General features: G+C 45.8%; 1 protein-coding gene across 2 annotated transcripts in view; it reads right to left on the reverse strand.

The window, feature by feature from the left end:
* abhd16a (abhydrolase domain containing 16A, phospholipase) overlaps nt 1-18,690 on the reverse strand; it is a 61,902-nt gene that overhangs the window by 33,136 nt on the left and 10,076 nt on the right. Inside the window, exons 2-8 of one of the 2 annotated variants that reach the window (XM_068009468.1) lie at nt 16,518-16,574; nt 12,636-12,702; nt 10,384-10,470; nt 9,516-9,601; nt 8,289-8,362; nt 4,758-4,883; nt 1,350-1,464 (exon numbers count right to left, since the gene is read on the reverse strand). In XM_068009468.1, the coding sequence (XP_067865569.1) occupies nt 1,350-1,464; nt 4,758-4,883; nt 8,289-8,362; nt 9,516-9,601; nt 10,384-10,470; nt 12,636-12,702; nt 16,518-16,574 (612 nt within the window). Of the gene's footprint in view, nt 1-1,349; nt 1,465-4,757; nt 4,884-8,288; nt 8,363-9,515; nt 9,602-10,383; nt 10,471-12,635; nt 12,703-16,517; nt 16,578-18,690 lie in introns of both variants that reach the window. The other variant, XM_068009467.1, reaches the window with a different exon arrangement.

Raw genomic sequence — 18,690 nt, forward strand, 5'->3', positions numbered from 1 at the left:
TTAAGGTGTTGGTGAAAAGGGATAGTTGGCAGCAGGGGGGGGGGTTGGGGGTTGGTGGGGGGGGACGGGAGAAATAAAAGTCCAGGCACATCATCTATCCACTTTTTCTCTCAAAGTTGATGCATTTGGGTAGAGATGGCAGGGACTGGAGGGGGAAAGAGAATGAGGAAAATCAAAAAGAAAAAGCAGTCAGTCAGTCATTCTGTGGTTCTTCTGTTCCCACTTACAGCCCCTCTAGACCCATCTTTTGTTTCTTAACTTGTCCCATTACCAACCACTTTTGCCTTGTATCTTCATTCAATCACAAACGTCCCCTTTTTTTCTAGCCTCTGCCCTCCCTCCCCTACTTTCCTCAACTCCGCACTTGCTTATTAACCATTAAATCGCCATTTCTAACTCCGTTCTGATCCTCTACGACTCTATGAAAGGCCATCGACCTGAAACGCTAACTCTGTTTCTCTCCCTACGGATGCTGCCGGGCCTGCTGAATGCCTTTCCAGGACTGGATGTTGTTGCTTTGGATTTCCAGAATCCCGAGTGAGTTGCTAGGTTCGGTGTTTACAGAGAGAATCAAGGCTGCTGATGTTCGTCGCTACAACAGGGAGTGGAGCAGTAACCAGGAGAGGGAGTTAGACGGCTCAAGCCCAGAAGGCAGGTGGAAATATTGCTAGTAAACAGACGAGTTGGGGGAAACCCATCGGAGCACAACCTAACACTCCAGGACATTTCCCTCATGCTCTCTTTATGGTACCAATGCTTGTTGAGGTTATTGTTCTGAGAGCGCTGCCAATAACAGCCTTCATTGTGCGCAGTACTATACAGTTAGCTTACCTTATTTGACCATTTCCATGGCACTTGTCACAACCTCAGGATATCCTGAAGCACTTGACAGCCAATTAAGTAACCTTGAAAGCAAGTCACTGCTGTAGTATCACAAAATGTGACATACAATTTGCCTACAGCATGCTCCCACAAACAGAAATAAAGTAATGACAAGACTTTTTTTTTTTAAATAGTGATAATGGTTGAGGAATAAATATTGGCCAGGACACTGGGAAGAACCCCCTTCCTCCTCTTTGAAATATTACCATGGGATCTTTTACAACCACCCGAGAGAGACAAACGGGGCCTTGGTTTAAAGTCTCATCTGAAAGACAGCACCTCCAACAGTGCGGTTCTACCTCAGTACAGCGCTGGGAGTGTCAGCCTAGATTATGTCCTTCAGAGGGTGTAATCTGCCATGCAACCTGCTCAGGTTATCTGAATTACTAATCTAGTATCACCACCGCCCACCCAACTCTTGACCCATCTTTACTCTATCCGGGCAGCACTGAAGTGATCGCTCCTACCTCCTCCATCAGACGCGCCTGTCCCTGCAGCAGCATGGGCATGATGGCTTTCTGTAGCAAAGAGACCGAGCCTGGGTACAGCATCCGTCGGCCAAAGGAGATGGCCATTAAGTAGCTGCAAAACAAACAAACAGACGGTCAGTTAATGGGGTTGCCGGGGGGGGGGGTGTGGTGGTGGAGAATCTCTCCTGGCTGGGCAATTGGTTGTTGCTCTGTTTTAAGCTTACTCATCATTCTGGTCAGAATAGACAAGAAAGGGAGTTAAAAATTCAAAAAACAAAAAAGGCCAACGTGTAGAAAATCTTGCATTTCAAATTATAACAAAACCTCCCCAAAATGGCTCAGCAAGTAAATATCTCACCAAGGGGAGGGTTTTTTTTTCAAATCGCCAAGTGAAAAACAGGTGAAGAGTGTTATATTCCAGAAAGCCAGGTGGTGAAGGATAGAACTGGAGCCAATCTTTACATATTTTGATGAGCATTTATTTACAGAGATACACATGACAAACATGCATCTCCTAACCCAACCACCAGTTTCATTCAGTCTGCTCCTATTTACAGGAGCACAAATGAATCTCCAGTAAATGTCCACCACTTGCATACAATTAATCTCCAATTAACAAAAAGTGAATCGGTGGCCCAATTTTCAACGATAGGTAAAAGGCAATCAGACGAAATGTAAAACTCACCGCCAAATTAAAGCTGCCACCCTGACTCACTCCATCACAGTGTGGTATGCACCCACTGAGCCATTGGGGGAGGTTGGGTTTTAGTCTGAGACCAGAACTAACAGGGCACAACTATTTGGAAAGACTGAGTAGGCTGAGGCTCTATTCTCTGGAAAAGGGAAGTGAAGAGTGACTTAATGGTGGTCTTTAAAACTATGGAAGTGTTTAAAAGGGCAGATGAAGAGAAGGTGTTTCCATTTGCGGGGAAGGTCAAAACTAGGTGCCATGAATATAAATAGTCATTACTAAATCCAATAAGGAATTCAGGGAATACACTTCTTTATTGAGTCAAAGAGTGGTGAGAATGTGGAACTCGCTACTATATGCAGTACTGGAGGACAATAGCATAGCTGCATTTAAGGGGAAGCTAGATAAGTAAATGAGGAAGGAAAGAACAAAAGGATATGCTGACAGGGTTAGATGAAGCAGTGAAGGAGAAAGGTCGTGTGGAACATAAGCAATAGCTATAGACTCGATGTAAGGCTAACTAAAAGCTGGGGTTGTTCTCCTTAGAGCAGTAAAAGTTTAAGGGGAGATCTAATAGCAGAGTTCAAAATGATGAGCTGTTTTGATAGGTGATAGGGAAAAACCGTTTCCACTGGCGGAGGGTTGATCGGCACCCAGATAAATGAACATGAGAACATAAGGAATAGGAGGCCATATGGCCTCATGAGCCATTCAATAAGATCATGGCTGATATTCCAAGTCAACTCCACTTTCCTGCCCTATCCCTTTGAATCCAAAACATCTATTGACCCCTGTCTTGAATATACTCATCAACTGAGCATCTACAGCCCTGTGGGGTTGAGAATTCCTGTCACAACCCTCTAAGAGAAGTTCTCATCTCAGTCAGAAATGGCTGACCCCTTATTCTGTAAACCCGTATTCTATACTTGCCAGCTAGGGAAAACATCTTCCCAGAAACTACCCTGTCAAGCTCCCTCAGAATCTTATGTTTCAAATAGATCACCTCGCATTCTTCTAAACCCCAGAGTGTAAGCCCATTCTACTCAAATTCTCCTCATAAGACAACTCTCTCATCCCAAGAATCAATCTAGTGAATAAAAGCAAAATACTGCGGATGCTGGAAATCTGAAATAAAAACAAGAAATGCTGGAACCACTCAGCAGGTCTGGCAGCATCTGTGGAAAGAGAAGCAGAGTTAACGTTTCGGGTCAGTCACCCTTCTTCAGAACTGACAAATATTAAAAAAGTCACAGGTTATAAGCAAGTGAGGTGGGGGTGGGGCAAGAGATAACAAAGGAGAAGGTGTAGATTGGACAAGGCCACATAGCTGACCAAAAGGTCATGGAGCAAAGGCAAACAATATGTTAATGTGAACCTTCCTTAGGTAAGCAGACCAAAACTGTGCGTAGTACTCCAGCTGTGGTCTCACCAAGGCCCTATATAATGGCAGCAAGACTTGCTTATTCTTGTACTCCAACTGCCTTACAATAAAGGCCAACGCATCATTTGTCTTCCTAAATGCTTGTTAAAAAATGGGCAGCCAATTGAGCTAAATGGACGATTCTTGTATCTTGCCCAGTGCTTCCAAAGTGTGAGGTCCAGCTCTCCATGTTACTGGAAGGTTTTGGCTCGAGGAGAAAGCGAACGTACCAAATGTTGGTCGATGCACCCAGCTATTGGAGCAGTCGCTTAGTGGCAAAAACAATTAGCATTTACATAGTGCCTTAGTGAGCTATTAGGTCAGGTGACCGAAAGATAGGTTTTAAGGAGATTATTCAAGGAGGAAAGGAACGTAGAGATTTTTAGAAGGGGAATTCCAGAGCTTAGGGGGCCTAGGCAGCTGAAGGCACGGCCGCCAATGGTGAAGCAAAGAATATAGAAAACGCTGGAAATATTCAGCAGCTCAGGCAGCATCTGTGGAGAGAGAAACAGAATTAACGTTTCAGGTCCGTGTGACATTCCATCAGAACTGGCAAAAGTTAGAAATGTAATAGGTTTTGAGCAAATGAAAGGGGGGAGCCGAGAAGAACAACAAAAGGGAAGGCGTGAGACAGGGTGGAGGGCAGGAGACATTAAATGACAAAAGTAATGGTACAAAGCCAAAGTAAAGGGACAAGTGAAGAAACAAAAGATAAGTCTGGGATGAGGTGTAAATGACAGGAAAGCAGCTGTCCAAGCACAAAGCAAATGGATTAAGAAAGACACAAGGGGTGGGAGAGGGGAAAAAAATGAACCAGCAAAAACAACACTAAAAAAGAAAAAGAAAAAATGGGTTGGGCACATCACAGTCAGGCCTGCGCCCCCCGACAGCCCAACATGAATAAACTTTGTGCTTAAAATGAAATAGCGAAAAGGATTTTGAAGGTGCAGACTCGGTCTGTGAACAAGGACTGCACGATGAGAGAAATGGGAACTTGGAAGGATATACTTTTAACTAACCTTGCCACCGCAATGTTTGATTTAACATGGTCATGCAAGACCCAGCTTACAGCTCTTGGGGAATTTTTGTTGTTAGGCTTCGGACAAAGCTGAGATATTACTCCAGGTAGTTCAACATACTTTAATAACGTCAGATGAAGTAGGAGTCGGAGGAGGCTCATATGGAACAGAAATAGCAGCATGGACCAGGTGGACCAAAACGGCCAGTTTCTGTGCGGAAAAATTCGATGCAATTCCGTTTAAAAATAAAAGTCGTCATTGCGCAGTGAGCTTACCCGATAATCTGGCAAGGGATTCTCAGAATCTGCCCGAGAAAGTTGTCCATTGTCCCTCTGTACTTAGGCTCCGGCTTCAGGAGAGGAACTCCGGCCTTGGACATCTTTGCCAATTGATGGTCCTTCCTGGAACACGAAGAATGGGAGACGTCAGCAGGCATCAAAAGAACTACTGCGGGTTTCCCAGTACTTAGGAACAGGAGGAGGCCATTCAGTCCCTCGAGCCCATTCCGCCATTCAGTTAAATCATGTCGGATCTGTGTCTCAACTCCATCTGGTTTATCGATCAAAAGTCTATCATTCTCAGTTTTAATATTTTCCAATTGAGTCGCAAACTGCTTTTTTAAAGGAGGAGAGAATTCCAGATTTCCAATACCCTTTGTGTGAAGAAGTGTTTTCTGACATCACCCCTGAATAGCCCAGCTCTGATTTTAAGATTATGCCCCCAGGTTCTGGACTCCCCACACAAGAGGGAACAGTTTCTCTCCCTCTACTCCATCAACTCCTTTAATCATCTTAAACACCTCAATTAGGTCACCGCTTAGTCTTCCACACTCAAGGGAAAATAAGCCTAGGCAACCTGCCCTCAAAGTGAGGGGCCACCATTACAGCCGAGCCCAATCCAGTTCTCATTTAACCAATGTGCACCCTCCATCAGGAATTCCTGGACAACAGCACGAGCCTTGGCTGGTTGTGCCCCACCCCCGAAGCCAGGGTTCACAGATGCTCAATCATAATCAAGATCGACAGCACAGTGACCAACGGGTTTACAACCGAAAGGCGCCTCCAGCACATTTAGAAAGCTGCACTTCAACAGCTGGACGGCACTTTTGGATGAGACATTAAACTGGGGCCCTGTCAGCCTTCTTCGTGGATCTAAAGCTGCTATTTTAAAGAGCAAGGGGCATTTTCCCTTGTATCCTGGGGCCATCAAACAATACCGCTTAAAAAAAAAATTGATCCAGTAGCTGATTACCACCTACTGCCCTCCCTCAGCTGCTCCTCCATGTTGAACACAACTTGGAAGAAGCACAGAGGGTAGCAAGGGCACAGAATGTACTCTGAATGGGAGACTTCAATGCCCAGCACCAACTGCAGCTTGGTAGCACCACTGCTGACCGAGCCGGCAGAATCCTGAAGCACAAATCTGCAGACTGGGTCTGCGGCAGATGGTGAAAGAACCAACAGGAGCAAAAAAACTACTTCACCTCGTCCTCACCAATCTACCTGCCGCAGATGCGTCTGCCCACGACCGCACAGGTAGGAGTGACCACCGTATAGTCCTTGTGGAGACGAAGTCCTATCTTCACATTGAGGACAGTCTCCATCGTGTCATGTGGCACCGCGACCATGCTAAATGGAACAGAACAGACCTAGCAGCTCAAAACTGGGCATCCATGAGGTGCTGTGGACCATCAGCAGCAGCAAAAGTGTAACCCTCGTGGTGCGGCATATCTCCCACTCTACTACCATTAAGCCAGTGGACCAACCCTAGTTCAATGAGGAATGTAGGAGAGCATGCCAGGAGCAACACCAGGCATACCTCAAAATGAGGTGCCAACCTGGTGAAGCTTCAGCACAGGACTAGATGCATGCTAAACAGCAGAAACAACATGCTATAGTAGAACTAATCAATCCTACAACCAACGGATCAGATCAAAGCTCTGCAATCCTGCCACATCCAGTCGCGAATGGTGACTAACTGGAAGAGGAGACTCCACAAATATCCCCATCCTTAATGATGGGGGGAGCCCAGCACATCAGTGCAAAAAAGACACGGCTGAAGCATTTACAACTATCTTCAGCCAGAAGTGCCGAGAGGATGATCCATCTCGGCCTCCTCCTGAAGTCCTCAGCGTCATAGATGCCAGACTTCAGCCAATCCGATTCATTCTACCTGGCATCAAGAAATGGTGAAAGGCATTGGATATAGCAAAGGCTATGTGCCCCGACAACATCCCGGCCGTAGTACTGAAAACATATGCTCCAGATCTAGATGCACTGGTGGACAAGCTGTTCCAGTACAACTACAACATTGGCATCTACCCGACAATGTGGAAAATTGCCCAGGAATGTCCTGTCCACTAAAAGCAGAACAAATCCGATCTGGCCAATTACCACCCAATCATCAGCAAAGTGATGGAAGGTCTCCTCGACAGTGCTATCAACCGGCACCTACTCACCAATAACCTGCTCACCGATGTTCAGTTAGGGTTCCGCCACTCGGCTCCTGACCTCATTACAGCCTTGGTCCAAATACAGACAAAAGAATTGAATTCCAGAGGGGAGGTGCGAGTGACTGTCCTTGACATCAAGGCAGCATTTGACCGAGTATGACGTCAAGGAGCCCTCGCAAAACTGAAGTCAATGGGAATCGGGAAAACTCTCTGCCGGCAGGAATCATACCTAGCACAAAGAAAGATGGTTGTGGTTGTTGGAGGTCAATCATCTCAGTTCCAGGACATCACTGCAGGAGCTCCTCAGGGTAGTGTCCGAGGCCCAACCATCTTCAGCTTCTTCATCAATGACCTTCCCTCCATCATTAGGTCAGAGGTGGGGATGTTCGCTGATGACTGCACAATGTTCAGTTCCATTCGCGACTCCTCAGATACTGAAGTAGTCCATGCCCGCATGCAGCAAGACCTGGACAACATTCAGATTTGGGCTGATAAATGGCAAGTAACATGCATGTCACACAAGTGCCAGGCAATGACCATCTCCAACAAGAGAGAATCTAACCATCTCCCCTTGACGTTCAATGGCATTACCATCACTGAATCCCCACCATTAACACCTGGGGGGGTTTACCATTGACCAGAAACTTAACCGGACCAGCCACAAGAGCAGGTCAGAGGCTCTGAATGCTGTGATCTCCTGAGTCCCCAAAGTCTGTCCAACATCTACAAGGCACAAGTCAGGAGTGAGATGGAATACTCTCCACTTGTTTGTATGAGTGCAGCTCCAACAACACTCTAGAAGTTCAACTCCTTACAGGACAAACCAATCCGCTTGATCAACTCCCCATCCACCACCTTAGACATTTACTCCTTTCAACGCAGGCACACAGTTAATGCAATACATCTGTAAGATGCACTGCAGCAACTCGTCAAGGCTCCTTCGACAGCACCTTCCAAACTGTGACCTCTACCTTCTGGAAGAACGAGGACAGCAGATGAATGGGAACACCACCACCTGCAAGTTCCCCTCCAAGTCACAAGTCATCCCGACTCGGAAATATAATGGTCATTCCCTCACTGTTGCTGGATAAGACTCCAGGAAATACCACACTAACAGCACGTTGGGTGTACCTACCCCACATGGACTGAAGTGGCTCACCACCATTTCCTCAAGGGCAATTAGGGATGGACAATAAATGCTGCCAGCGACACCCACATCCCACGAATGAAAAAAAAATGCTGCTCGTGGGATCTTACTGTACACAAATTGACTTAATTTGCTGTTAAGCGCTTGGGGACGTCCTCAGGCTGGGCAAGACACTGTGCATAAACGCAAGTTCTTTCTTACACTTACTGGCTGCTGACCTCGTTCCAGCTGAAGTCTTTCGGCCAATGTTCAAAGTCGAAGCTGTAAGCGGCCAACTTCTTCTGCAGAGACACAAAGAAGAACACGGAACTCACTACCACAAGGACTAGTTGAGGTGAACAGCACAGATGAATTTAAGTGGAAGCCAGAAACGTACACTTTTGGTCTCCTTACTTAAGGGAGGACATACGAACATTGGAACAGGAGCAGGCCATTCAGTCTCTCAAGCCTGCTCTACCATTGAATGAGATTATGGATGATCTGCAACCTAACTCCATATACATGTCTTTGCCCCATATTCCTTAATACTTTTGGTTAACACAAATCTATCCATCTCAGATTTATAATTAACAATTGACCTGCCGTTCGTGAAAGAGATTCCAAACTTCTACCACCCTTTGCGTGTAGAACTATTTCCCAATTTCACTCCTGAAAGATCTGAGGCTATGTCCCCTAGTCCTCGATTCCCCAATCAGCAGAAATAGTTCCTCTCTATCTGTTTCCCTTGATATCTTGAGAACTTTGATCGGAGGTATACTTGCTTTAGAGAGGGTGCGATGAAGGCTAGCTAGATTGATTCCTGAGATGAGAGAAATTGAGCAGAATGGACCTATATTCTCTGCAGTTTAGATGAATGAGGGGCAATCTCCTTGAAACATACAAAGTTCTTTGAGGGTTCAGCCGGGTAGATGCTGAGATGAGGAGAAATTTCTTCACTCGGAGGGTTGTGAATCTCTGGAATTCTCTTCCACAGAGGGCTCCATCATTGAATACATTCAAGACCGAGATCAACAGGTTTTAAGACACTAAGGGAATCAAGGGATATGGGGACAAAGCGGAAAAGTGGAGTTGAGATAGAAGGTCAGCTGTGATCATATTGAATGGCAGAGCAGGCTCGAGGGACCATATCGCCTACACCTACTCCTATTCCCTTATGTGCATGAGGCAAAAAGAAACAGAAGGATATGCCGATAGGGTGGAGATGAAGTAGAGTGGGGAGGAGGCTTACGTGTAGGCGTCAACCAGCTGGGTCGAATGGCCTGTTTGCGTGCTGTAAATTTTATGTCAGGGCAGCAGTTTCACAACACAGTTGTACAGTGCCAAAAAAAACCTGGCGGCAACACTAGTGTTTTACCCTGTGCAACATGTAAGCCAGCAGTGGGACTGGACAGTGTCGGGAGCATCTACAGCTTCAAGATTTACTCACTGCTCTACCTTGTTTTCCGCTGTGTTATTTCTTTTGGTTTCTTCTAAAATGGTGAGAAACTGCATGTACTCAGGATTGGTCCATCGTCCCATACCTAGAAAGCAGCAAAAAACAAAAAATCAACAGTTGCAGCAATAACGTGCATTTATAGAGGTTTTAACATGCTAAAATGTCCCAAGGCGCGACACAGAAGCATCAAAAAAGACCAACACTTGACACCGAGCCATATAAGGAGGAGATATTGGAACAGATGAAAAAAAGTTTGGTCAAAGAGGAAGATTTTAATTACAGAGCTTCTCCATGGAAGAGAGGTTTAGGGACGGAACCCGAGGTTACGGACCAGGCAGCTGAAGGCACGGCCACCACTGGTGGACTGATTAGAATCGGGGATGCACAGGAGGCCAGCAAATGGAGGAGCAAAGAGCTCTCAGAGGGCTAGAGGTGGTCACCTGGATAAAGAGGGCACAAGGCCACGAAGGGATTCGAAAACAAAAATAAAAAATTTAGTATCGAGGCATCGCCAGACCGGGTGCTACTTTTAGCGCACGTTTCTCCCCGAACTCTTGCCGTCGCCCTTCCATCACATTTCTCTTTTACTGAAAAACCTGGGTGAAAGAGCCGGCACAGGCACGACGGGACGAATGGCCTCTTCTGTGTGCCAGCATTCTGTGATTCCAAGGGTAAACTGTGATAGCAGGGAAAAAAAAAAAGAGTATGGCAAAATTGAGGCAATTAGATGGGTGATTCGGTTCCACCGGGTTTAGGTTTTTAGTGAGCTGTAGATTGCTGAAGGGATGTAAAGAGTTCCAGAGCACCGAGGTGCCGAAAAAGAATGAGATGATTTACCGGTGAGAAATCAAACTTAAATTCTCCTACCTCTGAGACAGGCCACACCAGTGAGTACCAGCAACAGCACACTAGCATATGAAGTAGCAGGGATGATCTTGGACATAGCAAAGTAACCTAAACAAAAAGAAAATACACCAGGGTGGATTTGACAGCAATTTGTTTGGTAAATGCACTGTGCATCACTTGGGCTAGGATGACCATCGTTACATACACAGAATATACAGCACAGAAACAGTCCATTCAGCCTAACTGCTCCATTTCACTCTGCACGAGGCGCCTCCTATTCCATCTACCTCATCTCAGCTTTTCAGCATATTTTGTTTTTCCCTTTTCTCTCATGTACTCGTCCAGTTTCCTTTTGGAAGCATCCAAGTTACTTGCTTCAACCATACTCTAACCACATTCTGGGTAAAGAAATTTTTCTTCATTCTCCTACTGGATTTATTAGCAACGATCTTGCATTTATGGCCCCTAGTTTTGGATTCTCCCACAAGTAGAAATATTCCGCATCTATCTCGCCCAACCCATTCATATTTTAAAGACCTCCATCAGGTTAAGTCTTGTCTTTTCTAAAGAAAAATATGGAGTATACAAAAGCACAGTGCAAGTTCTGATAGTGGGTCCGAAAGTGACTCTCGTGTCAGAAAATGATCATGTACCACAGAAAGATCTTCCAGTAGTGGGAGAGGGAGATCTCACAGTAGTAGGCCCGACAGACATAAAAGTGCAAGTAGAGGCAGGAGCTTGAGTAGATTATACCATGAAATGAAGGTCACAGAACTAGAACCAGAAGTTCTCATGACCGTGAAGTCTTGGCGACTGCCAATACACTTGAGAATAAACTAAACAATAGGTAAAACAAAAGGAATTAGATAATTGAAGAGAGTTTGGTGTTTATTCTGAGGTACCAGATAAGCGGCAAACCAACCTGGTCACATTGGTGGATTTGTACTGAAACAGTCCTTGCAGATGGGACTTATAAAGCTAAAGCGAAGCTAGTTGCTGGGGGCTTTGAAGAGCAACTGCATGATACAGATGTTAACAGTGGACTCCCCACAGCTGGGAAAGTAACTTTTAAAAAAAATGTTTTTAACTCCTTCGGCCACATACGCTCGGGAGCGCAGATCAAGCAACATAAAAGCCGCATTTCTGCAGGGCGATACCTTTCAGAGAGAGGTGCTTCTGAAACCATCCAAAGAGGCAACAGATGCAGAAGGAAACCTATGGAAACTAAACAAACATGTCTACGACCTGAATGATGCTTCCAGGATGTGGTATTTTTCAGTGAGATCTGTTTTGCTGCAAATAGGTTGTGTTCAACGAAAAGCAGATCCTGCAATGTCTTATTGGTATCCTGACAGGAAACCTTTAGGCACCTTCATGATGCATGTTGATGATATCTTATGGGGTGGTACTGCAGAATGAGAGAAATGTTATTAATGGAGATTAGAGTGGAATTTAAAACTGGGAGTCAGGCTTCGAGAGCTTTTAAATATATTAGTTGAAAATATTAATCAGAGTAGGTCTGGAATAACTTTAAATCATCAATTCCATTTAGAGTGTGCTGCTCTCATCCTAGTTAATTGTGCTAGGTCATCACAAAAATGATGTTAAATCTAAAAAGACATCAATTGCGAAGCTTGATTGGTCAGTTGATCTGGTTAGGCACGCAGACTAAACCAGATGCTAGCTTTGATGTGTTGGAGTTAAGTGCCTCAGTGAAATATCCTAAAGTAGAGAATGTTTTAAGGTCAAATAAAACATTTAAAAAAATTAAATCAGGAGAAATGCGTACCTAAGTTCCTATCCTTAGGTGACCCAAAGAACATGTAATTTGTAATTTTTAGGGACGCCATGCTAATCTTCCTGATGGATATTCAAGTGCAGCTGCTTTCTGAATAGTTCTGATTGGGTGAAAACTGGAAATGCTGTCCTTTAGCTTGGGAAGCTAATAAAAAAAGGTTTTTAAAAGTACTTCAGCTGCTGAAACACTGGCTGTTGTAGAGGCAGTGGATATAGGATTCTATTCATCAAATATTTTAACTGAGATTCTGTATAAGGGACATACTGAAGATAGTGTGCCCATTGAATGTTTTGTAATTAATGATTCCTTGTGGGATAATGTACCCTCTACAAAAGTGACCATAACATTTATTTGCACAGTCTGAATATGCATTTTTCCAGAAATCTTTTGGCGAGTTCCATCACTCGGTACCTCCCGTGGCTGGGAGAACAAGCCTACATTCAAACACACCACGAATTTCAGTCACGCCTCTTACCTTTCCTGTAGCAGTAAAACAGTAGTAATGGGGACGTGTAGTAGGATACAGACCACAGGATATATGCCTGCGTTAAATAAAACAGAAATTATCTCAGAAGGTTATGGCATTCCAGCAGGCAGTCATGAAGTTCACAGTTTACAGGATATCATCGTATAACATCTGAGCAAACTGAGTCTCTTCGACAATGCCGTGAGACGGCTCAGGTAGGACCTCCTCCAGGCGTAGAGACCCAGCACAGCACCAAAATTAAACGCAAAACAATATTGTCACAGTAAAAGAGCACACATGTTCAGGTCCGTGGAAACAAATTTAAGACAGATGCCGCAAAGGCATTCCTGTACACAAGCAGTGGCCAACAGCACAAACTGTCTCTAAGAACGGTCAAGAGAATGGATTAATTTAAGACCATGTCGGACCCACTGCCCCATCCAGTCCCAGAAGGGGAAAAAGGACAGTGTCTGACCCACTGCCCCGCCCAGTCCCATCAATATCGGCGCAGGCTTGGAGGGTCGAATGGCCTGTTCCTGTGCTGTACTGTTCTTTGTTTGTTCTTTAAACAAGATTTTAGTTTCATTCTGACTAATTTTAAGCTTCCAAAAATTATTATAGTGCAACTGTACATTTAATTACATTTTAGACTTGTGCACTTTGGATCATTTCTGCTGGTTGAACACGTTTAACATTTGATAAACAGGATGCCCCAGTGGATTTTTTTTTCTCGGAACTTTATTTTTCTGTGTATATTCTGTGAATTTCCCTTTCTTTCCTAGTGATATTCCCTTCTCAGCCCAGGGTTAGATGCAATGATTTACAGCTTTCCTGCTTGAGGTGACCGAACTCTGTGGAGGGCCTGGGGTTAAAACCAGGGCCTTCCCAATTGATTCACTCAGCTGCTCGCCGTGTTAACCCCTTGTACTGTGCTAAGAGAACAGGTAGTGTTTCCAAACTTTTCATGTGAACGTGTGTTCTTGTTACCTCCAGATTCGACCAACCTTGTTTCCCTGGCGGGCCTCCCACCTATGACCCACTGTAAATTTCAGCTCATCCAAATTTCTGCTACCTCAATCCTAACTCGCACCAAGTTTTGTTCACCCATCAACCCCTCCGCTTGCTGGCTCCTGGTCCGCCAACCCCTCGATTTTAAAGTTCTCATCCTGGTTTTCAAATCCTTTGATGGCCTGGCCTCTCCCTATCTCCGTAATCTCCTCTAGACCTACACCTCTCGGAGATCTCTGTGCAAGAGTCCAGAATTGGGAGGAGCACAATCTGATTTGCATCAATCCACCATCAGTAGCCATGCCTTCAGCTGCCTCGGCCCCAAACTCTGGAATTTCCTCCCTGAACCTCCCCATCTCACTCTATCTCTCGCTCCTCCATTAAGATGTTCCTTAAAGCTGGTCTCTTTGACCAAGATTGTGGTCACCTGTCCGAATATCTCCTTCTGTGGCTCGTTGTCTGATTAAAAAGCTCCTCGAGGGTGCCTTGTGAGGTTTTACTATGTTTTCGGCACAGTATAAAAATGGAAGTTGCTGTTTTTGTTGTTTCAGGTATTTATTTTTGTAGCTTAACACTGTCAGCTGGAAGCACTCTCACCTTGGAGTACAGAAGGACTTGGTTCAGACTCGAGTCCATAATCTAGACTAGCAGCGTGAGAATGAGGGAGTGCAGCGCTGAGGAAGTGCAGCGCTGAGGGAGGTTCAGATGAGATGTCAGAATGAAGTTGGCATTCCCATTCTGGCAGATGTTAAAGGCCTACTGGATGAATTCTCTCGGTGTCCAGGCCAGCAGTCCTCCCTCACCAAACACTGATGAACTGGCTGACATCATCGCAGTTTGTGGGATCTTGCTGTGCAAACACCTTTAGATTAGATTAAATTAGAGATACAGCACTGAAACAGGCCCTTCGGCCCACCGAGTCTGTGCCGAACATCAACCACCCATTTATACTAATCCTACACGAATCCCATATTCCTACCAAACATCCCCACCTGTCCTTATAATGCCCTACCACCTGCCTATACTAGTGACAATTTATAATGGCCAATTTACCCATCAACCTGCAAGTCTTTTGGCTTGTGGGAGGAAACCGGAGCACCCGGAGAAAACCCACGCAGACACAGGGAGAACTTGCAAACTCCACACAGGCAGCACCCGGAATCGAACCCGGGTCCCTGGAACTGTGAGGCTGCGGTGCTAACCACTGCGCCGCCCTAACCTGTTGTAACTTTCTTTCTAAAAATCTGCTCGTGGGATGTGGACATTGCTGGCAGGGCCAGAATATGTTGCCCATTCCTAATTGCCCTCGAGAAGGTGGTGGTGAGATGCCTTCTCAAACCGCTGCAGTCCACACAGTGATGGCACGCCCACAGTGCTGTTAGGGAGCAAGCAATGTTCCAGGCAAGCTGCGGGATAGGCAATAGCTTGGAAGATACTGCTCAGTCCTTGTTCCATGATAAAATTCCACACAACGAAAAACTTATAGAGAGACAGAGCACTGATAACACTGGCCAACAGCTAAATTTTAACGGGAACATTGGTAGGGCTTTCCAAGATTTTGACCCAGTGACAGTTGAGGTACATTCCCAAATCAGGATGCAGTGTAACTTGGAGGGGAACTTGCAGGTGGTGGAGTTCCTCTGCATCTGCTGCCCTTGTTCCTCTAAGCAGTAAAAGTCATAGATTTAGAAGGTGCTGTCAAAGGAGCCTTGGCAATTTGCTGCAGTGCATCTTGTAGATGGTACACACTACTGCCATCGTGCGTTGGTGCTGGAGGAAGTGAATGTTTAAGGTTGTAGCTGGATGGCTAACTGCTAAGCATGAAGGGAAAAAGAGCCAGCCTTACACAAGGACAAGGACTATGAAACAGCTGCAGTTGCAGTTTAACCAACCCCGCCTGCTGAATAGGCAGTGTGTGATAAGATATGAGAGACTGCTGCGGTTACGAAGGTTGCTAGACAAGGATACATAAGAAGAACAAGGCCAGCAGATATACTTTGTCTTGCAACTAGTAGCTAAGCAAACAAATGACTCCAAGTCATGGGTGTACATGACTAAGGACATTCTCCATCGCGGAAGGGAACTCTTTGAGTCCGGGATTCAGTGAAGAGAACCCATTGGGAGGGAGACTGATCACTTGCCACGGGTAGTATTTAAGTCCAAGCCGTGACTCGTGATTTATTGTAACAAGTAGTTTAACAAGTGAAATAACGAGTAGCTTAATCGAAGTGTTTATACGAAGTATCTCGTGTAGGTGTCTTTTGTCTGCCACATCAGTTGGTGGACGATGGGGTGCCAATCAAGCGGGCTGCTTTGTCCTGGATGGTGTCGAGTTTCTTGAGCATTGTTGGAGCTGCATTCATCCAAGCAATCCAGGGATTCACTCACACTCCTGACTTGTGCCATGTAGATGGTGAACAGACATTGGGGAGTCAGGAAGTGAGTTACTCAGTACAACCTACCCACTGACCTGCTCTTGTAGCTGCAATATTAATGTGGCTGCTCCAATTACGCTTCTGGTCAATGGTGACCCTAACCCCCGCCCCCGGAAGTTGATGGTGGGGGATTCAGTGATGGTAATACCGTTGAACACCAAACGTTAACTCTGTTCTCTCCCTACAAATGCGGCCAGACCTGCTGAGTATTTCCGGCACTTTCTGTTTTTATTTAAGGTAATTCCAAGTCCTACTTAAGTGCTTGTTCATCTTCACAATCAGACAGTCAGTTGCTTTCCACAGCAGATAGCTTTCAGTATGCACTCAACAAAGATACTGACTCAGATATTTTTGGTCTTCCTCGTATGACTATCAGGAAGGAATATCTGCAAGATTCAGGGAAACCACATATACTAGAAAAAAAAACAGCAAGAGATTGAACACTTACCCATCCCAGGATGCTGTCCGAATGTTTCTCCACCTTCCTTGGTTGATAGTAAAATCCCTGCTAATAGAGAACTAGTATCAAAAAACCATCTGCCATCTCAACAGCAAGTTACAGTGTTATATAGAAAAGCTAAAATCCATTCCTTCTCAACTGAAAATATGAGCAGACTGGGCGGGGCAGTGGGTCAGACTCTGTCCTTTCCCCCTCTGGGACTGGGCGGGGCAGTGGGGCAGACACTGTCCTTTCCCCCCTCTGAGACTGGGTGGGGCAGTGGGTCAGACACTGTCCTTTCCCCCCTCTGAGACTGGGTGGGGCAGTGGGTCAGACACTGTCCTTTCCCCCCTCTGGGACTGGGTGGGGCAGTGGGTCAGACACTGTCCTTTCCCCCCTCTGGGACTGGGTGGGGCAGTGGGTCAGACACTGTCCTTTCCCCCCCTCTGGGACTGGGTGGGGCAGTGGGTCAGACACTGTCCTTTCCCCCCCTCTGGGACTGGGTGGGGCAGTGGGTCAGACACTGTCCTTTCCCCCCTCTGGGACTGGGTGGGGCAGTGGGTCAGACACTGTCCTTTCCCCCCTCTGGGACTGGGTGGGGCAGTGGGTCAGACACTGTCCTTTCCCCCTCTGGGACTGGGTGGGGCAGTGGGTCAACCACCTCTGACACCCAGTCCGGGCCCCTAAAATTGCATTTGCTCCTACCTACCGGCTGTCAGAGGTCTATTTGAAATGAGCCTGGGCAGTCTCAAACCATGTGGTGGTGGATTGTGGAGCCCCCAATCCCGACACTGAGTTGGCAATCTAACTCAGCAGGATCAACAAGGGCAGGTGGAGAGAGCGGTGAAAAGGTCATATTGAGTTAGTGTGGTGCAGTGTTTCAAACGAAGGGAAATTTTGGGACACAGGAGAGGGAGGTTTACTGTACTTGATGCTAATTATAAGAAATATTCCATTCCCCAGCAGTAACACCCTACGCCTTGCCCAGCGCATAACACTCAGCAAAAAAAAAAACTAAAATTGCAAATGAAGAAAAGTGCAGAGACGATACTGAAATTAAAAAGGCAGCCACCTCTCAAAATGCAGCAAGTAGTTTGGTCCTACCTGCCATAAATTGGCTGGTCGCAGGTTTCTTCCCAAAACTTACTTTTTTTTTGCAACGTTCCGGTGAACCTCAATGCAAGAAAGACTCGCATTTAAATAACACCTTTCACCACCTCAGGATGTTCCAAAGTGCTTTACATTAAGTTCTTTTTGAAGCGTAGTCATTGTTGCAATGTAGTTAGTGATGCAGCCAATTTACACACAGCAGGCTCCCACAAACAGCAACATGATAACACCCGCATAATCTGCTTTTTAGCAACATTGATTTTGGGGTTAAATACTTGCCCAGAACACCAGGGATAACTCCCCCCCCCTGCTCTTCTTTGATACAGTGGCACAGGATCTTTTACGTCCACCCGAGAGAGCAGATGGGGCCTCGGTTTAACGCCTCATCCGAAAGACGGCACCTCGGGCAGTGCAGCACTCCCTCAGTACTGCACTGGGAGTGTCGGCCTAGATGTTGTACTAAGTCTCCGGAGTGGGTCTTTAACCCACGACCTACAAGTTTAAGGAACTGCACCAGATCTTTCCATTAAGCACTTTACAGCCGTCTGTCCTCAACACGGAGTTTAACAATTTCAGATCGTAACCATCTGCCTTTTTTTTTGGACAGCAGCCGTTGGTAATTATTCTGCTGCTGCCATTTACAGTGATTCTAGACCCATCTTTTGTTTCTTTACCTGTCTCATAAACGCCTCTCTTTGCCTTACACCATCAGCCTTTTACCATTTAATCACTCCTACCCTCCACCCCATCACGGACCTTCCCTCTGTTCTTTCCCCACCCTGCCCGCCCACTTCTTTTCCTTTGGCTCTGCACTTGTTTATAAACTGTAAGATCCTGAACTTTGCATTCTGGTGAAAGTTCATAAACATGAATCACTAACTCCGTTCCGTTTCTCCACAGGTGCTACCAGACTAGCTGAGTATTTCCAACATCTTTTCTAGGTTTCTGCAGATTTCCAGCAGCCGCACTATTTGGCTCGTGTTCTTTTCAATAATGTTTCCCTGTAGCTTTTTCGCCTCCTCTCCTAAAGGCGCTGACGAAACTGGCTAGCTTCAGCCACAGAAAGAGGCCA

This window comes from Heterodontus francisci, chromosome 29 (genome assembly GCF_036365525.1).
Source record: "Heterodontus francisci isolate sHetFra1 chromosome 29, sHetFra1.hap1, whole genome shotgun sequence".
NCBI lineage: Eukaryota > Metazoa > Chordata > Chondrichthyes > Heterodontiformes > Heterodontidae > Heterodontus > Heterodontus francisci.